This window comes from Anabas testudineus, chromosome 1 (assembly GCF_900324465.2).
Source record: "Anabas testudineus chromosome 1, fAnaTes1.2, whole genome shotgun sequence".
Classification (NCBI taxonomy): Eukaryota; Metazoa; Chordata; class Actinopteri; order Anabantiformes; family Anabantidae; genus Anabas; species Anabas testudineus.
Window position 1 is genome coordinate 1,564,637 of NC_046610.1, and position 27,085 is coordinate 1,591,721.

The 27,085-nt window shown below is 40.3% G+C and overlaps 1 protein-coding gene across 3 annotated transcripts in view; it reads right to left on the bottom strand.

Annotated features, from left to right (window-relative positions):
* Window positions 1-27,085, bottom strand: part of ttbk1a (tau tubulin kinase 1a) — a 38,074-nt gene that overhangs the window by 10,525 nt on the left and 464 nt on the right. Inside the window, exons 1-15 of one of the 3 annotated variants that reach the window (XM_026358725.1) lie at window positions 24,268-24,744; window positions 22,562-22,642; window positions 18,840-18,998; window positions 17,550-17,697; window positions 16,735-16,808; window positions 15,650-15,790; window positions 15,296-15,400; window positions 10,993-11,058; window positions 10,610-10,702; window positions 10,007-10,132; window positions 9,763-9,917; window positions 9,411-9,621; window positions 6,890-7,062; window positions 5,762-6,102; window positions 5,321-5,502 (exon numbers count right to left, since the gene is read on the bottom strand). In XM_026358725.1, the coding sequence (XP_026214510.1) occupies window positions 5,321-5,502; window positions 5,762-6,102; window positions 6,890-7,062; window positions 9,411-9,621; window positions 9,763-9,917; window positions 10,007-10,132; window positions 10,610-10,702; window positions 10,993-11,058; window positions 15,296-15,400; window positions 15,650-15,790; window positions 16,735-16,808; window positions 17,550-17,697; window positions 18,840-18,998; window positions 22,562-22,564 (1,977 nt within the window). In that variant the 5' untranslated portion in view covers window positions 22,565-22,642; window positions 24,268-24,744. Of the gene's footprint in view, window positions 1-5,320; window positions 5,503-5,761; window positions 6,103-6,889; window positions 7,063-9,410; window positions 9,622-9,762; window positions 9,918-10,006; window positions 10,133-10,609; window positions 10,703-10,992; window positions 11,059-15,295; window positions 15,401-15,649; window positions 15,791-16,734; window positions 16,809-17,549; window positions 17,698-18,839; window positions 18,999-22,561; window positions 22,643-24,267; window positions 24,745-27,085 lie in introns of those variants that run through there. The other 2 variants (XM_026358726.1, XM_026358728.1) reach the window with 2 other exon arrangements.

A 27,085-nucleotide genomic window follows, 5' to 3' on the forward strand; every position in this document is an offset into this window, starting at 1 on the left:
CGTGCCGCCGCCGGGCCGAGGCGGTGGTGACGGTGACGTGAGCGGGGCTGCTCTCGGCCGAGCGGCTCCTTTGGATGAAGCTGCCTCCTCCATGTGGATACTGCTCCGTCTCCAGGGTGGAGGAGGAAAAGACGTAGGAGGCCAGCCTCCTCAACTGATTGGGCCGTGGTTGGTGTCTGTCCTCCTCCAACTGCAAACAGACCAATCAGAAAGAGGGAGGGGAGATAGGTTAACAAACAGAATCAAACAGTTTGTAAAAATAAATGTTCTGTTTTCCTACAGCTACGTCCCAACACTCTGATTTGACTTTCTGCCCTCGTCTCCTTCCCCTTTCTGACCAGACGTTAGACAGGAGAGAGCTAATTGATGCTCTCACACATCTAAAGTCTTCAGGTGATTGGCCAGACGTATGAGGGGAGGAGCCTTGGGGGAGAAGTTGAGGGACTGTTGGTGTAAATCTGGTTCGCTGTCTAGAGTTACAGCTATCAGATATTAATCAGAAGCTATGAAAAACTTAGCTGTGTGAGTGATTGGTCAGGCTAGCTGGAAAAATAAATACATATAGTTTCCCCACAGAGAAGCACAAAGTCACCAGCACAGGCACTGCACATACTGTATCTCACTAGTCTACAACAGTCTGAGCTTGGACAACAGACAGTTTGAGCTTTTGATTTCTGAAGAATAAAAAATACCATTGGAGATGCAAAAAGAAACAGGGAACACAAAAGAGAGATGGAGTCGTCAGGCACACAAAACACAGACACACTACGGAGGAAAAAAAGGGAGGAAATATGTCTGAAGAGAAGGAAAAAAGGAGAGGAGGAACAGAAACTGAGTGAGAGAACAGAGGTAAAACTATTCCTAAACTGTGCTTACCCCGAAACATCACTTTATTTCTTCTTGTGTTGTCCCAATGGCACCCTCGCTCTTTTCTCTGTCTCCTCAGGTGAGTCAAACTTGACATACTGTGTACTTTTAAAGCGATAGGTTGGGGGCAAAGGCATCAGTTGTTATGTGGAGGGGGAAAAGAATTGGAGAGGAGTAAAAAAGAGAATGGCAGTCCTCGATGGCGGGCGGCGGAGAGCTCTGAGTCTAGCGGTGAAAATCGGTACGGAAATTGCTAAAATGTTACTAAAAACGCGTCTGTGCACACGTGTCAGCGCTTAAACGATGAGACGTTACATTGTGGATGAAGTGAAATATCAGTGATGGTGGAATAACATCCAGCCTATAAACAGCAGCCATCAAGTATGGAGGACCAAACCTGACTTAGTAGTAAATAAATGATATGAGTGCAACAAATAAATCAAACGGTCACATAAATGTAAGTGAACTAAAAAGGATAAATGGAGAGAGAACATAAAGAAATAGGAAAATAATCAATAGATCACCACACCCATGAAGAAAAACCTGCTGGAGGAAAATAAAATGTCAAATAAATGTGAAATTCAATCATTCCACATTTATAATCCATGAAACCAGCTGTACATATTCAGAGTCCCCAGAGGTTAAAGCCTCATGACTATGGTGAAATCCCTGACCTTCCCTCTAGCGCCCCCAAAAGCAGAAATGAGTAAATATCCATAGGAGATTTTTAATGCTCAAGCACACAGACAAATGAAATTCATGATCCCCAGAAGATGAACCCATCAGATTTTAACTTCTCTTCTAGCATCAACTAGTTTGTTACATATTAGTCAAGACATTAAAGAAAATACAACTTGTTAGGTTGTTGTTTATTCTTATTTCTGGTGGTGTAATTTAATTATTAATTAATTATTTATTGTTTACTTCACAGTTGTTTTTAGACACTCTTTCAAGTTTGGTCCTCCATATTAAAGTAATCTACTTCAGGATGCTGTTTAGATTAACAGAGCTGGAACATCCTGACATGGCAGGAAAGTTCTGGGTCATCTCAACCAGTTTCAAGGTGTTTATCTCTAATGATCCTGTTGTTTTTGCCACGTTTAGACGATGAGAAGCAACAAATCATTCTGATATCTTTTTACTGTGTTTTTCTGGTCCAATACAACCCCGAGGACTTTTTAAAGTTTAAGATCAGTTTAGTCCTGCTACATACTTTATTTGTTTGTCTTGTTCTAACAGTTTATAAGCTGGTCTGTTTGTCAGAGGTTTTTCTTATTCAGCTCTAATGTTACTTGAAATGTTGGTGTTTAGACTGTATGTCAGAAACTTCACAGTTTTTTCCGTATTCATAAGATACTATCTTAAGATAAAAAAAAAAACTTTAGAGTAATTATCTGAGATTACTTTTACCTAAAAGTAGGCATAAATATAATTATTTCAGTAACAACAAATAACATTAAATTTCTGGTTTTCAGTTGGACTTCAGACTTCTCATTTTTTAAACACAACTGTCAGAATCCAGTATTAAGTTTATTGCATAGACCCAAACACCAAACATTAACATTATGATTGATTTTTTAGAATTTATCTTTTTAATGATGCATTTTTGACTCTGCCAAAATGGCAGAACATATCAAAGATCCAACCAACAGTAGCTCAGTTTGTATTCTGGCAGACCGACTGATCTACAGCTGTCAAAACCATTTAATGACATATTGACACTCATAGATTAAAAATGAGAAACATCTGACAGTCCAGTCTGAACCCTGATTTTGACATTGAAATATATAAAACAAATAATTTTTACACCCAAAAAACATCCAAATGTTCTACAATATACCGCAGCTAAGCCAAAGACAGTGATTGTATCCCAGAAAATGTATAATGACGTGTGACACTACATTATAGATGTAGTACTTTAAATATGTATTGGTTAATAGTATGACAGCAATATTTTCATTTTTCTCTAAATAAAACCCAGCTCTCAGAGCTTGTGTCTGTTGGAACCAATTACAAAAAGTTAATTCATAACCTCAGTGTAACTCAACACATTCACAGAAAACTGAGACAAATGCAAACTAAGCAAGTGGCCGGTGATTTCCAGATGGATTAAACTAATTCATGGTCATTTTCCAACAATGGGAACAAACAGGTCTCAAAAACCATGAGGACTTTATGCCACCAAAAGCAAACTGATTTAACAAAGAGAGCCGACCGTGACTGAAGCAGACAGAGAAGGAAATCTGTCAAACAGCTGGAGCCTCAGAAACAACCATCAAGGTGAACCAGCACCTCTGAGTCTACAGACACTAACAAGCTTCTTCAGATCAACTCAAAACCTACATAGATGTATATTCACGCAGAGGGCTGCAGTAAAGGCTGTAGTGTGACAATCCTGAATCAGGGTTAGTATAGACTGTCAGTCCAACTTCTCTGTATGAATTCTGGACGACGGATTGTAGTTTTCATCACACAAAACACAAAACAAGTAAGATTTAAAAATTGCCTGCTCAGGATTTGGCTAAACCCTTGGAGCTCCAACTCAGTACATTTCATTCTCTAATCCAATACATCACCACCAAAATATTCCCTTTAGACAAGAACATCAATATTGGATGATTCTGTAAAATGTGCATTTTGCATCCAATGCCAGTATTCTTTAAGTTGCACAAGCCGGCTGCATTGTGGAAAGATCGTGGTTACTGACAGTAACAGTATGGTTAAACTATGTTTGGGTTTAGTAATTAAAGTACTTGGTTAGTATTACTAGGTCACGATTTCCAGTTTCCTGCATGAGTCCTGAACCTGGACCTCTACACTGAATGTTGGCACTGAATGTAAATCAGGAGGTACAGATTCATCCAATAAGGACGTTAATCCCTGGTCTGTGCTTTAACCTGGTTTTTGATAGATATGTCTCTGAACTTCATCACGAACTCAGTCACAGGTTTGTCACATTTGTGTTTGCAGGTGTGTGTTTAGTGTGAAACTGAGAACAGGAGATGAAAATCAGCATGATCAGCATCCTGACATATAAACACCATAGCTGCAGGTCTAATCATACAAAACATGTTCTGCATTCATCCCTTCAGAATAAAACAATGGTCCAAAGCAAAAGTCATGGGAAAACCAAAGATATGGGAAAGATTCAACTCTGCTCCAAGGAAGGAAAAGACAACAGCACCGCTCACACAGGTGGGTGGTTTTTTATCAGTCACAGGAAGTCGTAGAAGAATCAAACCATCAGCACTGCCAGAGTCTAAATGAAGCTGAAGGTGGCTTCAAACCATCAAGGTCAGTTAGACCCAGCTGTTTACTTCAGTTCAAATTAGTCAGAACATGTCTGTAGCCCAACGAAAACCAATCACACCAATGTCAATAACTGAACAGTTGCTAAACTAGGAGCGAGTCAATCATCATGAAGTTAAACAAATACGAGAGAGAAAAGACTTCAAAAAAACTATGTTGGAAAATTATTCACCAATCTTTGTGGAAATAAACTGACATACAGTGTGTTCTCACATTTAGTAGTAGATTAAGGATCTACAGTATCAGTTGGACACAACAATATGATCAGGTTTGATCTCTGAATGCCCGCTCTGACTGTTCAAGTTGGAGGGAGCTGATTACTAATGCTAACAGCTTCTGAATGTTTTGTTCTTAGAACAGTTGTTCAGTTTGTTCAATAAGGACCTACTGGATAGAGCTAATAGATAGACTTTATCTTCATCTGAAGTCAATCTGATGATATTTGGCTGCTGGTAGTTGAACAGAATGACTGCATGTGACAGACGTTCAGCTGCGTGACGGTGCTGCTGTAAAGCTACAGACAAACTCTTGCAGGAGTCTGTCTGCCTAGAATCACTGTAACGTTATCAGAGGACAATTCCAGCATGACTCAGATGTTTTGCTCATTAGCTCTAACTGAACTGGTTCCAAACTATTTCTGACACAGTGAAAACAGCCACAAAGATCTCAGTGCTGCAGTAAAGGCTGCAGTCAATGAACTGGACTAAATCTCCACGGTGGTACAGCTTCAGTTTTTTGTGTTTTACCTTTATTTACTGTATCCTGTTAAAGACGACTTCTAACTGTAATGCTACTTACCTCTTTCTAAAGTTAAAAGTTTCCTAAATTCAATCCTATAAGGTCTTGATCTCACTATGTAAAGTGCCATTTGATATTTTTTGTGCTAAACTAAACTGAAAATCTTAAATTGATGGAAACCAAAAGTGGAAATTTGCTCAATCTGTGATGATGCTGGATTTGTCCCTTAAACTTCATGTTGACACACAGATAAATGAGGCGGAGCAGCTGCTATACAGCGTGCCACTGGCATTACAGTTCATTTGAGTAATGAATCTGTACAGCAGCTGTCCCCTGCACTCATCTGTCCCCCAACATGCCATCAGAGAGCTGCACTCTCCTCTAATTGGCTTGCTGAGTCTCTTACCGGTCTTTGGGGTCCAGTGGGCTCCGACTCTCTCCGACGGGGGCGTCCTGATGGCAGCGAGTGACAGGGTGATTGAGCGGGGCTGCCGCCACTTCTCCGTGACGCCTCTTCCTCTGTTAGTGTTAGCATTCCTCGGCTGCTCTCCCTGGTGTGGGTTTTTGGACGAACCACGAGCTCGCCTCCTGCAGGAAAACAAAATGTCACCTGGAGTTACAACAGATCGCTGCCTGAGTGTATCAAAGACTCTAATAATGGTTTGGAAGGTTAGTATGACTTGAATAAAACAATGTAGGTCTGAAGGGTTGAATGTTGTGTCGCTAATATCAGCAGTACAGTCATCCCTGAGGCAACAATACTTTTTCACCAAACCTACATTTAGTATAGAGTGTTACTCAATGTGAATAATTTAGTGTTTCTAGAGAAATGTTCTAGAGCTCATACCTCCAGCCCTGAGCCTTCTCCTCTCCTCCTGCTCCTCCAGGGGCCGGAGTTCTTCAGGCTCCTCGTCAGTTGTTCCTGACGTTGTTGGCTGGAAGTCTCGTAGCTCTGTCTCTTTGTCGATAATCACCCATTCTTTGCTGTCAAAGTCCTCCTCCTCAGCCAGAGGAACAGAGCGGATGAAGGCATTGCTGTGTGCCTCCTGGTCGACCGATGCCACTGATACTTCCTGGCGACCGCTGACCTGCCGGTCTCCGCGACAGCCGGGATCGACAGACAGCATCTGAGCCGGCTGGGAGGAGTAGACGTGACGAGAAGGAGAACCGAGGATGTCTATTCTAGACCTGGATGACACACAGACAAATATATTGATACACAGAGTTCAATTCAAGACATCTTTTATCAAGGGAAATCTCAAATCAAGTCTTCTATGAATGGGGAGACAAGAAGGGCCAAGAAAGTCCAAATTGTAAAGCTCTTTATATCAATACCATATCAATACCAAGTCATTGAAAGTCAGTCCAAAATAGCTCTCAAATTCTTAAAGGCAAGTCAGGGAAGACTCCAAGCCATGGTTATGGCCAAATATAAAGTATTGTGTCTGACCAGTTTAAAAAGGAGTCTCAAGTCAAGGCTCACGTCTGACAAGACACGTCCAACTAAAGTCTGATGGTATTAAGGGAAAAGCCAAGTAAAACATTAGTCAAGTCCAAACCTTTGAGACAAGTCTCAGGTCAGTTGAGACCAGTCCAAGTCAAGTCATGTTGTGTCAGAGAGCGTCTCAACTCTTCAGTTGCACAGGCTTTGAACATCTGTCTTTCAGTGATTTGTGTTTTAGATGTTGGAGACATCCAACGGCTGATGGCGTCTTACCCACATTTAATTGTACCAGAAGTTTGTTTGGGCTTTAAAATCTAAAGACAAATCACGCAGCAGTCTAAGTAGAGTCTCAAGGCTTCATTTTTGTGACAAAGCTTCATTTCAAACTATACAATACTTTTTTTTCACCAATCTATACGACTATACTACTGTTTTATATCATGTATATGTTATTCAGAGTCATTGAAAGAAAACAGATGCTACTTTCCCCTGATTAAACCCCCTCCAGTGTGTTCTGTAGTTCAACATCACCTTTGTCCGTAGGCGTCGGCCCGGCCCTCAGCAGCAGACAGGCGGTCAGATTCGGGGCTGTTGACCCGGCGATAGCGTAAAGACCGACCCTGACCTGTCGGCGACTCTGGGGCTACACCTCGAACAGGCGACACCGGACACGCAGCCCTACCTGCCTCCTCCTCCTGAGCCCCCTGAGGAAGGACAAGAATTTTATATTTCAACACAGCAGCTATCTAAACATTTGGGACATTGACACTGGGCACTTGATAAATTGCCTGTTTAATCCCATCCACTGTTTGCTTGAACAGAAGGCCCACTGCTTTTTTCCCTCTACATGCTTCCTATGGGCAACATTATCCGTAAGCATGGTATTAACTTTCATTGTTATGCTGACGACACACAGGATATACGAGACTGGATGCTAATTAACTTCCTTCTGCTTAATCCTGATAAGACAGAATTACTAGTTATAGGATCACATGGAGCTCGAAGCAAGATGTTAGATCACACCGTAACTCTAGATGGCCTTTCTGTTCTATGTAGCGCAACAGTGAAAGACCTTGGTGTGATTCTAGATTCCAGTCTTTCATTTGAAGCTCATGTAGATAATGTCACCAGGACAGCTTTCTTTCACCTCAGAAATATTGCCAAGATGAGGAATATTTTGTCACTAAATGATGCAGAAAAATTAGTCCATGCTTTCATCACCTCTAGGTTGGACTACTGTAATGCCTTACTGTCTGGCTGTTCAACCAGGTGCATAAACAAGCTTCAGTTAGTTCAGAATGCAGCAGCGAGAGTCCTCACTAGAACCAGAAGATACGAGCACATCACCCCTATCTTATCTACACTTCATTGGCTCCCCGTGAAATTTCACATTGATTTTAAAATACTACTTTTGACATTTAAAGCATTAAATGGTCTTGCGCCGCATTATCTAAGTGAACTGCTAGTGTCTTATGATCCACCACGCCTACTTCGATCAGAGGATGCTGGCTGCCTGTCAGTACCTCGTATCCTAAAAACTACAGCTGGGGGCAGAGCCTTTTCTTACAAAGCCCCAAAGTTATGGAATAGCCTTCCAAACAGCGTTCAGGACTCAGACACAGTCTCAGTGTTTAAGTCTAGGCTGAAAACCTATTTATTTAGTCAAGCATTTGAGTAAATAGATCTGGGAAGGACTCATGGACGTAGAGCATTATGGTGAACTGGTATGTTTAGATGCTGTCTTCCCAACTCTCACTGACCACTCGGGTTTGTTGATGGTGAAGTGTTTGGTTGCTCTACATCCCAGTGCGCCCTCATCTCTGTGTTTCCTTCTGGCTCACCCTTTTAGTTAGGCTGTCATAATTAGTCCTGCCAGAGTCCCTGCTGCACTACACTAAATATACATTCACCTCAAACTTTATCTGACTGTGAATACAACTAACTGCCATCTCTCCTCTTTCTCTACCTCTCTATTTCCCTCTTCCTGTCTCTCTGTCGAGCTACACGTCGTTCCACCCTTTGCCCTCTGGACCTGTCTGACTCGTCCTGATGCCCAACTTCTGGCTGGAGATCTCGTCGCCTGGATCCACCGTTTGCTCTATGGGATGCGTTTGGAGACTGGAGTTGGTCACAAGCTACTATGAAGTCGGTCTTGGCCTCGGCGGACGTCGGCAGCTGTTTCTTGGAGGTCTCGACTCAACGCTCGATAGTCAAGGAATGGAACAAGTCTGCCTGCAATTAACTAACTGGACTCCACATTACCTTAAAGACATTAACTGTTATATTGGACTGCTGCCTACACAGCATGTAATCACCCATATGAGGATGGGTTCCCTGTTGAGTCTGGTTCCTCTCAAGGTTTCTTCCTGTTGCCTTCTCAGGGAGTTTTTCCTTCCCACCGTTGCCCTCGGCTTGTTCATCAGGGACAATCACATTATTATGATTCATACACATTCACTGTTCATGTACTGTTCTTTGGTTGTGTAAAGCTGCTTTGTGACAATGTCGATTGTAAAAAGCGCTCTACAAATAAAATTGAATTGAATTGAATTGAATTGAATTGAATTGAATTGAATTGAATTGAATTGAATTGAATTGAATTGAACACTTAAATTGCACCAACAATGTACCGGTATCTGAATTCAATGAATTCTCTCTGATTTTCTGTCTGAACCAGACCCATGGCCTCAGGTACTGATTGATCCCATCAGGTTCAGTCTGGGTATCCAAACTCTAATATCATCAGATTGGCAGCACTCATATAAGATACATCTACTTTTGGACAGATTGCATTTCAAGGCCAGAAACATGCTAAACTGCTGCTTGGACTGGTCTTTGTGCCTCAGGGTCAAGTGGGTTTAGGTCAGCTACATCTGAATGTTTGAGTGAGGCCAATGGTGCTCAAAGAGTTTGTGGTTTTAAGAGGCTGCAGCGTTTACTGATTATAATGACAGACATTAATTATTGATAAGGAGCAAACGTTAAACCCTTGGCTAACAGCTTTACAACCACTCAAACATTACTCTGTCAGTCCACCCAGTTTAGTTCAAACCTTATTCAGGCTGATCCTGAGTCTGTTGCGGTTGAAGTCTGTGTCTTCCCAGGCCTCTCCTGGTTCTCCAGCATGCGGAACAGCCGTCTCCGCTGGTGGTCGACTGGGTGGGGCTGGAGGGGCGTTCTCCTGATCACTAAGATGTTCGTCCTGTAGAACATCATCTGTGTTCTCCCGCTGAAGATCTCCAGGAATTGGTGTCACAATGGCTCTGAGGACAGGAAACACAAGAGATACAGATATCTTAAAAGCTTAAAGCTAATCCAGCTTCTAGTGACCATTAGTGAACTGCACTTTAAGGTATTTAGTGGGTGTGAAGTGGTTCTTATGGAGCTCATGGTCTGGTTCTTACCCCACCATGGCGGCGGTGGGTCGGGTGTTGTGCTGTGGTTGGGTGGAGGCACTGGTTGACAGCGTAACATCACTTCCTCCCTTCTCCCAGTCGAAAGGCTCGTTCTCTGTGATTATTCGCTCCTTCATGCTGTTTTCAAACACCGACATCAGCAGCTGGAAACAACACAAACAAATGAATCTGAGCTCACGTCCTGGTGTTAACACAGAAGCAGAGACCACACAGTTTATTTTATGGTGCAGACCTGGTAGTCGGGTTTGGTGTAGTAGTCCAGGGCCAGAACGTGGTCCAGGAAGATATTAAACTCTGAAGGCATGTGTTTGAGCAGCATCCGATGGTCATAACGCTCTTTAATCTGACCAACTTGTTCCTGGAAAATAAACATGAGAATGAGGACGCACCTCCAGACTCTGGAATAGTTTTTACCATGTACATATACAGGCACAAATCTAATGTTTACTTATTTATTTATTGTATTAGTTTATTATTATTTTAGTTTCTAATGCAAAGGAAATTAACATGTTCTATTGTATTCTATTTCCTATACAGTAAAATATAATAATCTCTAGAATAACATGTACTGGGTCACTATTAAGATTAGGTAATAAAAAGGTATTTAGTAGTGGTGTCCCAATGTAAACCTGTCCATTATAAAGTTGCTGAAGCATAACTATGGGAACAATAACACTTGTATAGGCTGATACAGGACATTAACTTGTACTGCAGTAGTACTGCAGTAGTTTTAGAGCTTTTCTACCTCACTTAAGTAAAAAATATAAAAACTTCTTCCACTGATTATTTTTACAGTTTTTACTGGTTTTTTTATGTTTAAGTGAAACCGTCTGACCTTATCTTTTATCTTTCGCCATGGCAACTGTCCGACAGCAAACTCCACTAACATGTAAAACAATGACCACAGGTCGTCGTGACGACCCATTTCCTGGAGAAAGACAACAAAAACACACTCGAACATCACTGTTAATGTCTTGTGTTTTATGAAACTGCAGGTTTGTATCCAGATTTAGTTCAAATTTGACCTAAATACCCACAAAATCAGCCAAATAATATTAAATGAATATCCAATTCAAAGTAAATGAATGCTCGTTTAAATGAACAAGTTGAATAATAAAGTTTGAAGCCTGAACTTAAGAAGAGTTCAATTTTAATTGGAAAACTGACATGAGCATATTTTCATCATTTGTCTTTTACAGACAAACACACAGCACTGACCTTGTTTTTATGAGCGTTGACTGAAGCGTAGCGAACCGTCCCTCTGAAACCTGCCACAGTCCTCGGCTGAACGCAAGAACACAGCAAAGTTAGTTACACAGCGTCATCGTTACAGAATATTGGTTTCTAAAATCACTGTGTCTCTATTACAAATGTTTGTTTGACTCTATTGATCAGACTGTTAACATTTAATACTATGAATCATAATTCAATTACAATTTGCTAATAACAACTTGAACTGATGTGTAGCGTTTACAGCAAGTAAACAAAATACAATAAATATTTATTTGGACAATTTCTTTTTGTGCTTCATATTTTTTAATGAACTTCAAATTAACATTACGAATACTTCAATAAAATTAAACTAAACTACAGTAAAACTGTACTTTTTATATTTTGTAGATTTACAACAACATAGAAAAAACTGCAGTGAAAACTAATTGTTGATTTGTTTCTCAATAAGAATATTGTAATGATTTAAAGAACATTTTGATTAATGTGATGCTGTTATCTGAGAAGTGAAAGTGAGAGTGTGCAGGACTCATTTCAACTTAAATTTACTATATTATACTATTAATACTTCTACTACTTGGAGTACAAAGCATGTGTGTATCAGTGTGTACTGCTCTTGTTGGTACACATGCTATTTTGTTTACTTGCTGCAGTGGCATGTGTTGCTCCATCTGCCAAAGTAAGATGCAGCAGGAACCACACCCAACTGTGCTGCGCTGAACATTACGTGCAGGAAAACTATACGTGTTCCTACTGTTTATTATTATGACATAATTATTCAGTGATGATGAGAAAACAGGAATAATTACACACATTGTCTAAAGAACCCAAACCTTTATATTTACTTTCTACCGTTACACTGAATGGCAGCAGGTCGACACACTGGCTCCTTTAAAAGCTACTAAAGTGAATAAATTATAACCAAACTGAACAAAACAACCAAACAATGACACAAAGAAAAGCATCAGCAGAGGGTCACGCTGCATCCACACACACAGGGGGCGATTCACAGGTTTCCATGATAATAATCAGGAGTTTGTGATAAGTGAGCGACACATCAAGAAAAGTGGATTTAAAGATATAATGTTTGTACATTATTTAGTGAATGTATTGATCCTTAGTGGGGCACACACTCATTCCCAACTGCACTGACAGCAACGTCAGATCAGTTTATTATTACAATGGTTGGGATTCTGCTCCTATACAGTATATGAAGTTTTCAGTATATTTCAAGAAAGCAGAAATGAAGTTTGAGGCCTATTCTGTGTTAGTAATAAATAAGTATTTATGTTTTAATTTGATGGTTTTTATTAGTACAGCAGCTCATGTACTCTCGCTGGCTGCATTTAACCAACTATCCTCAGACTGAAGAAGCTACTTGGAGGAGTGATGAAACATCGTTGATACAACAGATCAGCTGTGAAACTGTTTTTTTTTTCATTACTGGAGTGTGTTTGGATGATTTAATACACTAATAACTAACTAATAACTCTTGTGTTTTTTCTAAACTATCACTTCACTGGTTGGCTGGTGATGCAGCTGTGACTCCTCTGTCACCATAGAAACCACTCACATCCCCGGGGTAACCATGGAGATGATGGAGGCATGCACGTCAAAATCATAAGTCCAAAGGAACTGTAAGGAAAAACAAAAACAACACTGAAACGTAAAAAGATGGAAACAGATTGAAAAAATCAACAGAAACATCACAGAATAAAATAAACGGTGACTGGAGAATCAATCCGACTGAACTTCATACAAACTGTCACTCTGGAATTTCAAAATAAGAGTGCTGAATGAATCCAAAAAATCCACAAGTGTCTAAAGAAACACAGTTTTGTACATTACTTTATAAACAGTACGTGAGAAAGAGATGAGTGTGACCACAGCAGACCGTCGTGTGGAAGTAACAGAGCTATTTATTCTAGCAGATGATTTATTCATCACAGCAGAGAGAGCTGAACCTGGAGCAGCTGGACCAGATGCTGCTGCTCAACACCAACTGGTCAACACTAACAAATGAGCTCCGTTGGTGATTTAACATGTTGGTCTGAGTAACGTCTGAGTCACTTTGACGTAAACGAGCTTGGACCTGAAATATTTCTGTGCTGCTCAAGGTTAAATATAGAGACGGGAAGATGAAGCTCTGAAGCCTCCTTTACTGTTTCAACACAGATAATCAGAAGCCTGTGACCTGACCATGTTTACTCCACCTCTACCCGAAGTACAACCATAACCAGTGCTGCTTCACTTTCACTGATACGTTTTCAGCCCCTCCAGGATTTCTCTGACTTTTTTGGATTGTTTTCTAAGACGAAGGCTTTTTTAAACAAACTGTAAAGTATTTCAAATTTATTTATAAATTATTTGAGACTTTTTCAGGCAGGTTTAGGGACCTGCCTTCCATGGTCTTCCAGAAAAGTACTGGGAGCCTCCTGCAGTTTAACAGCGGCTCCCTGACGTCTGCAAACTTTATACAGTATCACTAAAGATGGATGGATAAGATTTCCATTTGTATACAGGGGTTTAAAATAAGATAGTAAGACTGTGTTGTGTTAGCAGCCGGTCATCTGCAGCTCTGGTACACTGTACATGTCATGTAGGACAAACTAGTTGAATTCCCATTAGATGCTGCAGTAGTGATATCAATATGTTCCTTTACATTTGATTTTAGTCTAGTCTGATGAAATCCACATTGACACATGGAGAGATCTCAGCACATGTTCCTGTTGAAACTGGAGTTTGTGTTAAAGACTGATGATGGACAGATGAGAGATGAAGGAGAGAGGTGGGATGAAGAGTGGGGGAGGTTAGAACGACATAGAGAGAAAGAGGCAATCCCTGGATCATTGAACGGAAGCTGACTCAGCTGTAGAGAGAGAAACAACAGACGATGGGTGGAGGAGAGAGAGAGAGAGAGAGAGAGAGAAAGGCTGGCAGCCTGAGGTCTCTCGCCCACTGACGCATGTTAGAGCATCAAATATTCATCTCACTGCTGCAACAGAAGCAACGGAAGACTGCAGGGGTAGGAGACGAGGAGAAGAGAGGAAGAGAGAGGAGTAGGAAAGATGAGAGGAAGTGAGGAGGTGAGGAAATACGAAATAGAGAAGAGAGGACAGGAGAGAAGGGAATAGGAGGATTAGGAGAGTAAAGGAAGGAAAGAAAAGGAGCAGGGGAAAGGAGAAGGAGAGGAAGCATCGAGGAGGAGAAAGGTGGAGGAAAACAAGAGGAAAAGAGGAAAGGCGGAGAAGGAGGTTGGCAGTAAATGGAGGCAGCTCACGTACTCACTGATCTAAAAATAGCTGAGCATTCAGTCTGATAGAGAGACACAGAAAATGAATGAAATAAATGAAAAGAGAGAGAGAGAGACTAGCAGCAGAGTGAACTACAAAGACCAGCAGACCTGATCCCCGACTGACGACCAATACAAACATCTGGAACTATTTCACCATAAAAACCTTCAAATTAAAGAAATCTTCTAGTGCAACATGAGGTCTGTGATTTATCAGGTCATTTAGAAAAATCTGATGAATCCCAGTGATTATTCATCCATCACTGTGATTCACTAACACACGTTATGTACAGGACATCAGGACTCTGACAGAAAGAAGGAAAAACCCAACTCATGGTCCACAGTTAGTGATCTATTGAACTAATGTGCTGCAGTGCAGCAAACACGCCCAGTCTGGGACTTTTATTATTCAGCTTGTTTTTTACGCAGCTTTTTAAAACGCTGAATAACAAACCAGCAGGGGAATAACTGCAGGTATGTGTTGGGTATGGTGGACCATTCCTGCCTAAAACAACTGGTTTTAAAAAATATGTATTAAATAATATAGATTAAAGAAAAATAATTTAGAAATTATACAAATGTGGTAATAACACAAATAAAAAAGATAAAATATACATAAAATATTATTCTTTTGTGAGGGTTTCCTGCACTTGCACTGCTTCCAAAGTCTTGCCATAACTGAAGTCAGCTTGTTGCTATTGACTATCTTAGAACTAACTAATGGTATTCAGCCAAAGCTGCTACACTAGTTACATCACCTTCAGCCTCATTTTCTTAAATATGAGCAACAAGAAAAAAGTTGACCAAACTTTGTCTTTTTCTTTCTCGTGTAACGTGAAATATTATTATATTATTATTATTATTATATTGTTCTGATTCTAAAAATCTTAAATAAGATTTGTCAAAATCTGGTGAAAGGACAAAGTAGTTGAATAGAAGAAGAACATCACTGTTGTTTGGTGTCACGGCGAGACGCGATGTTGCTGTAAAGTTTCTTACCGGTCGAACCTCTCCTGTGGTGTTGGTGTACTGTCGCGCCAGACCAAAGTCCAACATGTAGCACTTCCTGTAGGTGGAGGGAAGTCGGCCCATTGCAAAGTTTGACTGTGTGGGAACAAAACAGAAAATCAGCTCATTCCTGAAAATGGCAAAAGACGAGTTCTCTACTGTTCAAGTGTGTCCAACAGTCATGTTCACACTAAATGAGGTCAGTAAAGGCTACCAACAGGATTACAGACCTGGTTGCTCATTACTCTTTATTTTATCTGACTGGCATTAATGTCATAATCATCATATTTTGTCTGCACCATGATGTGCAATCACAAATAAAACATCAATTCTCAAGTCTCGTACCGGTTTGATGTCACGGTGCAGGAAGCCCACCGAGTGGATGGCTTCGATGGACTCCAGGATCTGCTTCCCGAGCCGCAGGGTGGTGCTCATGGTGAAGGTTCCCCTGGGCTGACTCCTCCGTAGGTCAGCTAAGTTACGTCCCTGCAACAACACAACAGGTTATAATCTGATACACATGGTCAGCCATGTTTAAAAGACACGTGAACCACACTTTTATCAGCTAAAGCAAAAACCATGAGCCTCTACTACATGGAATTCATTTCAATTTTTACATTACAGTCATTTAGCAGACGCTTTTTATCCAAAGCGACTTACAAGTCATTAGAAGTTACAAGGGTAGGCAGGGCAGCGTGAGGAGGTCTCTGCCTAAGGACCCCTACTGGAGGTAGGATTTGAACCCCAGTCTCCCACATGGGAGGCGGTGATGTTACCACTACACTAACCAGCCGCCACTTTAAAACATCTCCGGTAAATCATCCATTATAACACTGGCGCTCTTCTGGCACCAACCCCGGTCAAAGTCTCTGTGGTGTGAAATATTAATCTGGATGGACAGGCTGCTTCACTTTGTGAAGGTTTCGTGTTTTGTAGCTGTTCTGCTTTTCCCTCTAGTTGATTTTGGTCTGTGTCACAAAGAATTTACACAAAGGGATTAATAAAGTATTAGTGATGATAATAATTATAATAATTATAATAATTATAATTATTATTACTATTACTGACTTTCCAACAACAACTAAATTTTACTGCATACAAAGGTTCTCATTCTAACACGCCCACTATCACTTTCTTACTTTAGCAAGATTGGCACCACTTTACTAGAAAGGACAGCATATGAATCAGTAGCTGATTCTAGAGCCTGAATCACATTTTAACAAGATCCACTGAGACCATTTTTCTGAGGAGATGTTATATTTTGTAATAAATTTGTTTTTTTCCAAAGTAATGATTTTTTTTTTTTGCTTTCACATCCTACAGTTCCCACGAGTTTCTGCCATATATGCCAAACACACTCTGTATTTATATTATATTATATTATATTATAGTGTGGGTTTCAGCATGTAGTCATCCGCTCTCCGACTCACCTGAAGCTGCATGACCACATAGTTGAACTTGTCATTTCTCCCACAGCCAATAAACTTACAGACATGGTTTTTACCTGGAAGAGAAAAGGGAAAGACGAGAGGTTCAGTCACACTCCTTTTGTATTTTGAAGTCTGTATTTCATGTGCAACGTTTTATGGGACAAAAATAATGACAATTCTAAAGAAGGAAGGCAAAATCAAATATGAGTTTCTGACAGTTACTAAGTACGAGACTGATTCAGATTCAGTGTACAAAAGAGTTCAGAAAACGTCTATATGCAGATGATGCAGTTCTCTACTGTGGTGTTCACTCTGCAAAACCAGTTTAATGAGGGAGCAGAGAGACAGAGTACAACATGGAGAACTCTGTTTTAGCTACTCTTGGCTATTTAGACCAATGTGTATTTTGGACATATTGCAGATTTATTTTTAACTAGGAAAAATGACCATTGTGACCACTAAGCTGTTAATACAAGCATGGCACAAATGACATACTGTACACAGCTGGTGTCCTAACAACAAGACAGATGGATAAATATCAATGCATCACACTGAATTTAAGCTTCATGTTTACACTATGCAATATTAATGTATGTATTTTTATATATCAACTCATTATATATAAATGCTAATATATATTATATATTAGCTTGACAGTGAATAAAACCTTACACTTACTCTGCCTTTGCTTTGAACCTTGTCACTAAATGTAAATGTGGAAACGGTTTTCTGGAACATGTAAATCTACATTAGTAAAGATCTGATGGAGTGTTTAAATGTGTTGAGAAGTGTGTTTAAGGTGTGGACAGCCTCACCCTGCAGCTTCTTCAGCACCGCCACCTCCATCTTCAGCACCTGTTTGGGCTGCTGGGCCGACTCCACCTTCAGCGCCACATTCTCCCGTGTCAGCAGGTCCAAGGCCTCATAGATCTCCCCGAACCCGCCCCCACCAATCTTCTTCAGCTGAGACACAGTACAGACTGGATCAGTTTGGTCTGTTAACCTCAGTGTTGTAGCATTAAAGGGCAGTTTCACAAGCTTTTACCAAAAAGAGACCAAGGTCAGTGTGAAATTCAACAAAGGTCTGTGAGTGTAGGGGTTCAGCTTTAACATTATTTCTGACATTATTCAAACTTCTTGTGTTCATTCTTCTCCTCTGTTTATATTTTGTATTATATTTATATTATACTATTATTCTCCTAATTATTCCGTCCACATTTTTACACCTCTTTCTTCTTATTTGACCATCATTCTTCTTCTATTCATTCATTTACTCGTTCATCTCTTATGTCTTATTTTTCTCCTTTCTGTTTCTTTGTTGTTTCCACTTTTCTTCTTTTCCTTCTTTCCTCTTTTTCATTTCTTCCCTTCTTTCATTTGTTGTCTTTCCTGGTCTGTGAACTGAAATGTCAACTGAATCCAGCTCAAGTGTCTTCAGGGAAACATGCGTGTGCATGTATATATTGTACAGTATATTGCATCTCTGCGATTCAGTGGAGACGGTGAATTGATCAGTGAAGTGCAAACAGCCTACAGGCTCCACGCTGTGATATGATTGGCTGAGACAGGAGCTGCGTTACGTAACTTCTCCTTTCAAAGCTCAGATGCTCACACAGCTCCAGGTTTTATGTATAGGAGCCCTTTAACTATCAGTCACATGTACTTAAATGACTAAACTCCAACAGTAATATTCTTTTCATCTCTCTAAATTTGTTATCTGTCTCTGTCTGGTTGTGTTTTTTCACTCTGGAATCTCTTTGTGTCTCTTTTTGTTCAAATAAGAAGGATAAGAGACCAGTGACAACACTGCAGAACTAACAGAAGCATTACAAACAAGTGGACCTATCAGGTCACCAGCTAACCGATGGACCCACATGTGTTATAGAGTAGATGATATATTGTAAGTCTGATTTTAACACTGCTGAAGTTTGTGCAGTTCCTTCATGTATTTCCATCAGTCTGGTCTCACTGAGCGGTCTAAAGACGGATGGAAACACTCGTAGGACGTGAAGTAAACAGGATTTTACAGTAACTGTGTGATCAGTGTGTTCACAAACTCAGTGAATGTGAGAGAGGCTGTCATTGGGTTTCATTTCCCGACTCACCACTTTCCATCGGTCTTTGACCATGCAGTTTGGCGGCAGGATGTCGGCCTGCTCAGACGTCCCATTCATGTTGGCGTTGTCCTGGAGGCCGGGGACTAGGCACTGCATCTGCCAGCCAGACAGAACACGAGCAGCTCCCAGCTTAAAAGAGCCATTTATCTGTGAGGAGGGGGGAGGAGAGGGGAGAAGAAGTAAGTGAGTAAATTAAAACCATGGAGGTTGTAGTGGGAGTCTCCCAATCTAACCACAGCCCTGTGCTGGGACAGTCACAGCAGTCCAGTATTACAACAGGCATTAGAGATGGCTGGCTGCCATCAGAAGCCATTCTGCAGCTGGATCAGGCTACAGGCCGATGGGGAGGGGGTTAGGGTGGAGGGGGTGTGATGGTATTTGCAGTAACTGGAGCAAATATCATGTCTGCAGAGGAAGTAGCCGGACACTGTGCTCTCATCCTGACTGCAGCTGCAGGTTTGATGCTGCACCGGCCCGACAGCCATCAGTACGACCGAATCATCAGAGCTCGGGACAGGCTGGTTTTCAGTCAGTCAACCATCTGAACTAACAACCATCAGCATGGCACAGAAACACGATCCCACCTCACATCCCTCTCATGTCCGTGCAGTAAATATGAAGCTACAGCCAGCAGACCATTAGCTTAGCTTAGCAGAAACACAGGGGGAACCTCTGAGAGTCAGTGACTGACATGTTGTCTTCCACGGTTTAATCTGCACAAAAGCCAAAGTGTAAAAACTGCAGTTCATCATTTACAGGTAGTTCTGCACCTGACTAGTTCTGGCAGTTACACAGTCCATCACAAACCCCATAAAACAGCAGTCTGTCAATTTTACATTTCTGTTTTTTATGCAGATTAAAGAAAAGAGATTTAGTGCTTTGACTAATGAGCTTCAGATGTAGATTTTGAGACAACTCACTGATTCAAGGCCCAGTGTTAAGCTAAGGGAACAAGCTGCAGTCTGTAGCTTCATGTTTAGTGTAAATACATGAGCGTGGTACTTCCCTACATGTATTTAAAGAATTACTGATGCTGGAATTTACAGTACAAACTGTGAAATACTGCCAGTTGGTGTCTGAAGTCTGGTTTCTTTTAAATATGTGTAACTTCTAAATATCAATGAATGTCTGGAATTAGTCCTTGAGTCATTTTCCCATGACTTTGTATCCTGGCAAGCCGTGTTCACTCCCAAGTACTCGTCCAAACAAGCTTCATGATAAACAGCACAGAGCTGGATTAGTTTCTTCTTCTTAGTTTAGAGATTTGAGATGAAAGATCCTGGGAGTGAGCTCTGCTCGACAGGATGACTGCAGGGTAAGAAGTCCTAGAGACCTCTGCTCATGTCAATGTTTGGTCTGAACTTGGAAAAATGTCAAATTCACTCTTGAGTTTCTGATCTGATGATCTGCTCTTGAACTGTTGCATCAGCAAAGCAATAAAATCCTTAACGAGCTGATTAGTGTGAACGGAACAGCCGTGAAGGTTCTTCCTCAAAGCTAAATACAGTCAAGTGGAAGATGTGGTCGCCCTGTTAGGAAACTGAGAGACTAACACCAGCAGGCCTGGATCTCACCGAGCATCACTCTCACAGCCGCTGACTAAAACTGCATTCATCTGTAACCACCCTTCACTTCAGAGCTCTCCGGTCAGACGGACTAAGGTGAACTCTGGGTTTTCCTCGGCTCTGGTACAACATGTCTGCCATGAATGGTTATCAGTTTTCAGTGGATTCGTGGGGGAGATTTAAAGTTCAAAGTGATGCATGTCAGTCCCCAAACCATGCTGTTCTGCATGCAATGCCACGGGCCGTCATCAGTGCATGCAGAGCTCAGGCGGACTGCAGATATCATGGAGAGTGTCCACTGTGTTTCCAGGCAGACCAGCTCTGATAGAGGACTGGACAGACTGGGAAGGAGGGGAGGAGGTTTCTGTGCACCTGCAGTGATACAGCTCAGTTCAACAGCAGCAGCATCATTAGCTGCACGGCAGGAAGCAGCTGGGAGTCACTGTAGCACTGGAGATGTAGTGAAACCTGCTGCAGGCCTCGACACGCTACTGAGCCGCCGATCACTGCAGAGAACTGGACCGCAGAGTTCCCCCGAATACACTGCAACAGTCTTACACAACATCTAACAGAGGAGAGAGCAACGGGCCAATCAGAGCCGCTAGAACATACACGTAGTAAAATAGTATATTTATTACACATTACATATCAAACATGTGTGGATTAGATAATAAATAATAATTCATGTTTTCTATACATTAGATGGTTCTGAAGTATTATTATTATTGTAGAGTGTACTTTAGTACTAGAAGTAGATTTACATGATATTGTAGCTTAAGCTGTTACAGTTGTTCAGTAGTACATAAAGGTTTGAATATCATTTAACAAGGTATACTATACCAGTACTATTAGTCCGAGCTATTATCAAAATCAACGAAGGATACAGTAGTATGCCAAATACAGTATAGTATAGTATTTTATAATATAGTATCGTATAGTATAGTATTTTATAGTATGGTATTTATAGTATAGTATCGTATAGTATAGTATTTTATAGTATAGTATTTTGTAGTGTAGTATTTTATAGTATGGTATAGTATGGTATAGTATAGTATAGTATAGTATAGTATTTTATAGTATAGTATAGTATAGTATTCTATAGTATAGTATAGTATAGTATTTTATAGTATAGTATAGTATAGTATAGTATAGTATAGTATAGTATTTTATAGTATAGTATAGTATAGTATTCTATAGTATAGTATAGTATAGTATTTTATAGTATGGTATTTATGGTATAGTATCGTATAGTATAGTATTTTATAGTATAGTATAGTATAGTATAGTATAGTATAGTATAGTATAGTATAGTATCGTATAGTATAGTATTTTATAGTATAGTATAGTATAGTATTCTATAGTATAGTATAGTATAGTATAGTATAGTATTTTATAGTATGGTATTTATGGTATAGTATCGTATAGTATAGTATTTTATAGTATAGTATTCTATAGTATAGTATAGTATAGTATCGTATAGTATAGTATTTTATAGTATGGTATTTATAGTATAGTATAGTATAGTATAGTATAGTATGAGGTTAGTCGAGTACATTCCCTTTCATTCTGCCTTATTGTTATGGAGTTTCTAGTACAATATAGTCATATTGGATAATAAAGGTTTTTATATATCAAACCTAAAAGTAAGTACAGTTTAGCATATTACAGATAGTGCATACTATAGGTAGTAGTATAATACATTAAAGCAGCAGTACAGTACAGACTGTACTACAGTATCTTACAGTATACTACAACTACAGTCAATTATTGTGCTACAATTATTGTACAGTATGATTTTTGTACACAGTATAGTGTGTTAAAGTAATACTGCGTCGTGGTGTATTGTGTCACGTCTGATATCCTATACGGTGTGATACTGTGTAGTACTGTACGAAAGGAAGCGAATGTTGTACTCTGCAGTATTTGATACATGGAAAGTGAGAAACTCTGCGGCCCAGCAGCAGATCTGAGTGAAACATCCCGACAGACACTTTCTCTACCTTCAAACCTCAGTCTTCTCTCCTTCTTCTTCTTCATCTACAAATCTAATAACTGTTATTGAGGGCGTGGGGGGGAGGGGTGCTCTGCCAAAAGCCAGGTTTGCATCATTCCAGTTTTGATCTGAAGAAGTCAGTCAGAGCTCACCATAGTTCTGAGCTCCCGGAAAACCTGACGGCTTACAACAAATCCTGAGCGGGACAAAACCCTTCCTGTTCCTGTGTTAGCCTACAAGCCAAAACAGAGGGCACAGTTAACCAGGAATATGCCCGACTGCTGCAGCCGTCCGTCCTGCACACAGGCTCAAACAGTAGCATCATGGGGGAACAGGCCTTCATACAGCAGGGTAAAAAACAACACCTTCAGATGGTCACACAGTAAATCTCATCATCAAACCTCAACATTTACCATCAACTTTTCCACGTGATGTCACATTCACCAAAACTCTGAGGTTCATCCTGCTGCCTGCAGCACTGAGAACGGCGATGTGTTGATCAGCCAAAGTAAAACTTACTGGGTGTATTCCTGCTCCCCAGAGGATGAAAGAGACTGAAGTTTAGTACTAATTTGTAAAAACTAATTTAGTATAAAGGTATTATCCTGAAAACAAACGTTTTACAAAGTAAAAGTGTTAAATATGTAGAACTTGACCATATTATGGACAAAAATATTTCCAGATTGAATCCTTTTTAGTTCATTGTCGACTGCGATTGGTCGTTCCCACAAAAAACGTTCAGCACATCTCTGTTCTGTTCGATGAACCGTGGTTACAGGCAGCAGTGATCGGTTTAAACAGTTCAAACTTTTTAAACTGAGCTGAATGTTGCTGTTGTGACACCATGTGGAAAATAGAGAACAGAGGGTTTGAGGGTCGTGTTGAGTTATGTCAGGTGAACACTCACGTTACCTGTTTAAATACCTCAGTCTGATGTACTGGACGCTGTTATTTGTTGTATAATGCAAGAAAGAAACCAAAGGGAAACATGTGCCTCGAACAAAAAATGGTAAAGAACAAATAAAGAAAAGATAAATAACATGATGAATATGTCATTTATGGACTAAACTGGTTAACATACTTCTTATTTATTAGGTAACATTATTATCACTCTCACGCGATGTGAGTGTTTAGTTTTTGTTTAGTTTTTGTTTTTTTATTGCTGCCACCCCCCCGCATGAATACATTTTAGCAAAAAAGATTTTACACAAAAATTGCTTTGTTTTACGTTGTTATTTACTATTATTATTATGTAGTCATAAATTAATTATGGTATAAGTTTATACCTTTAACTATTACTGTCAATCTATTTTTCACTTTTTACATTTATATATTTTGGCACAAAAGTCCTTCCATACATCAGGCTGTACATCTGGGGGCAGCATCATATGTAGCATGAACCAGAAGCCACATGACTGGAGATTGATGCTTCACCTTTGTTACATAATAGTTTAGTTGAATTGATTTTATATTATTATTATGATTATTATGTTAACAGGCTGACTCTTTGCAGGACGTGTGAATAGACACCCTGCTGCTCCTGTCCAGGTGTGGACCCCCCCTGCCTCCGTCCTTCTCTCTGCATCACTCATTTTCAATCTTTCCTCGCTGCAGTGCACAGTCATGGGTGCTCTGTGCGCATGCGCAGCAGCCCATCTTGCCGATCAATAAATCTGGCCCGGACTGACCCGGGTTATGAATTAAGGATCATTAAAGAGCCACAACTCGGATCAGTCCTGCTCTAAACGACCATCAGGCCTCATTCTCATCAGACGTCTGACACCTCGTCTCACCGGGGACACACACACCCACTGTCTGAGCTCTAGTCCGGGCCAAAGCTGGTCCGGATCGGGCCTACCTGGCGCACCGTCCGCTCCTTTTCCGCCTTTTGGCAATCTTCATCTGGGATTTTATTTCGGCACAAAACGTCCTGGTCCAGAAAACCCACCGTTCCTCTAAATGGGGGGCACGGGTTTGGGCCTCAGACTCCCGCAGGACTAAACCACCATTTAAGTCTCCTCAGTCCCCGAGATCAGACCAAACCGGGTCTGTCCTCAGACCGGCGGTCCGGAGCTGCAGGACCGGGAGTCCAGAAAGAAACAAAAGCCAGATTGTATGTTCCCTCAGAGTCCGGGAGCTGCTGTCCGGGTCCCCCACGGGTTCTCCGATCCTGCAGCTGAGGAGGATGCGGAGGATGCGGGCTGGTGGTCCTGCTTCAGCTGGGCCCGGATCCAGGAGACAGATCCGGGAGCAGAACCCGGGACAAATCTGACTGAGATGCCCCGTTGAGGCTGACCCGGGCCGGCTGTCAGAGGCGGTCTGGGGGTGTCAGGTTCTCCGGCTCCAGCCTGTTTGTCCGCACTGCAGCTCTGCATCCACCAGCGTCAAGCTCCGTCACTCAACCACAGCATCCGGACAACACTTTCAAAATAAAACTCGCTCTGAACAAAGAGCAGTTCTGTTCCTCACGTTTCCAAAACACTTTCTGCACTATTGAGGTTAAATAGGATTTTAAAGTATCACTATTTATTCATGTTAATGTGTTTAATGTTAATTTGACAATAAACCAAGTTCTGTCTCCGCGTCTCCATCTTAGAATTTTCATTTCACATTTCTGTGAAAATAAATCATTCACAGGAAGCTGTCTTTCACATTTTGTTGGCTAAATGTGGATTTTTTTTATTCAATCTATTATTAGCTCTGGAACGGATTAAAGTAGAGGTCCTGTCTTCATACAGAGGACAAAAAGTGATTGAAGTATTAATAAATACATGCAAAAATAAAATAGTTAAATAAATGCATCAATAAACAAAAGCATTTATAAAGTAAATTAACAAATATTGAAATTAAGAAGAATTAATCGGAAGTCTCTACTTTTCACTTCTTTGGTAACTATTTGTTTAAAAAATGAAAAACAACTAATGAATTTGCTACTAAAATTGTTTCCAATTATTTAATGATTTTTTAGCTGTAGGTAAAGTGAAAACCTATGATTTTATGTTATGTGCAGAGACTTGAAATGACAATGGACAATACAAATTGACAATTGCACCTTCAAAGTAAAAGCCTATAAAGCTTACAGAGGTTTATGTGAGCATAAAAGGTTAAATTTTCTAAATTAAATGAAATAAAAGCCTCTGCATGTTTGAGAAAAGTCCAGAAATAGACTGAGAGCCTGTCCATACTTTAGTGACAGATGGGATCAGTTCTGTGACCTCTGACAGGACAGACAGTTTAGATAATGGATGTTTGAGACATTAAGTGACCATTCTGTTTGTTTTACTGACTATTAGGGGGTTTTATTACAGTTTGGGGCCATTCATACCAGAAATTTAGTACCATTCTTGTACACACAATGTTAAGTTTATAAAAGTTTAATTTTATATAAACCAGTGTGATTCTGAATTAACTTAATTTCCCCTGTTCTGTGAGCCACATCACTTGAATCACTCAAATGTGTTTTTTTGTTTGTTTGCTTGTTTGTCAACAAGCTGCCTTTTAGCTCAAACAGCACATTTTACCTACACACATAATAGAAACATAATATAATATGATGAATTGCAGCTAGATTCACTTTAGATGCCCTGAGAGCAAAGCTAATTTGTTCATGCACTGGTGAGTGGAGCTCCACAAGGTTCTACTCTTGAGCCACTTATGTTTTTTTTCTCCACTTCCACTTTAAGGACATATACTGTAATACAAAGGTTTGGTTGTTTACATCAGTCTAGTCAACAGTGTGGCCATTCACTGTCAATGGAAACCTGATGTAATCATTTAATACACACGGCTGTGTGAGACAGAGACAAAAGACACTGCAGCTACACCGCAGGAGAAAGTGGAGAAAAGCTGAGCTCTGTGAAAATATGCTATGACTGAGTTCACTGACAGTCAGGTGAGACCAATCAGGAGCATCTTAAATCTAGCAGAAACTGAGACAGAGTCGGTTTACTGCTCGACATGACAGAACAGAGGAAAAACTGATCGCAGCGTTGATAGTGTGAACACTACTATATATCAAATCTGTCTACCTTTAGTGAATTTGTGTTAGTGAAGTTAGTGATTGGATTTCCTGTCTTTACTACAATTCAAACCTAGATATTTTATATTCAAATCAATCACACATTTGCTGCTGGTTCCAGTTTCACAGTATTTATGCTTTTATTTGCTGTGATAAACTCTGTATCTCTGGGTTTAGTACTGATGCTCAGACAAAATGAGTCTAATCAGCCACTGGGAAACTTTAAGTGGCATTTTGTCTATTTGTTTAGATTTTATTGACAGGCGAAATAATCGTTAATGAAAATAATCATTAGTTGCAGCCCTAGCTCGTAGCAATTAGCTTAACAAGCAGATAATGCTGTGATTGAGTGTTTGGTCGATCTTATTAGCCATGGGGTGAAAGCTGTCGGGACGGCATTCAGTTTGAAACAGTCGACACAAGTTCAGGCTGATAAAAGGTTAAAAGGTACATTTAAATTTAAAAGTTTTTTCTAAAATAACGTTTAATTTTCTATGTTATGTAATTTATTTAGGTTTATTTCAGGTGATCTGAACATTTCTACCACTGTAAACAAATCACCAGTGTGATACATTCATTTATGTTTTTTCATACACTCAGTTCAACTTTATGTTGAAAACACCGACCGGACGCTGTGACGTGTATCTATTGTTTCCAC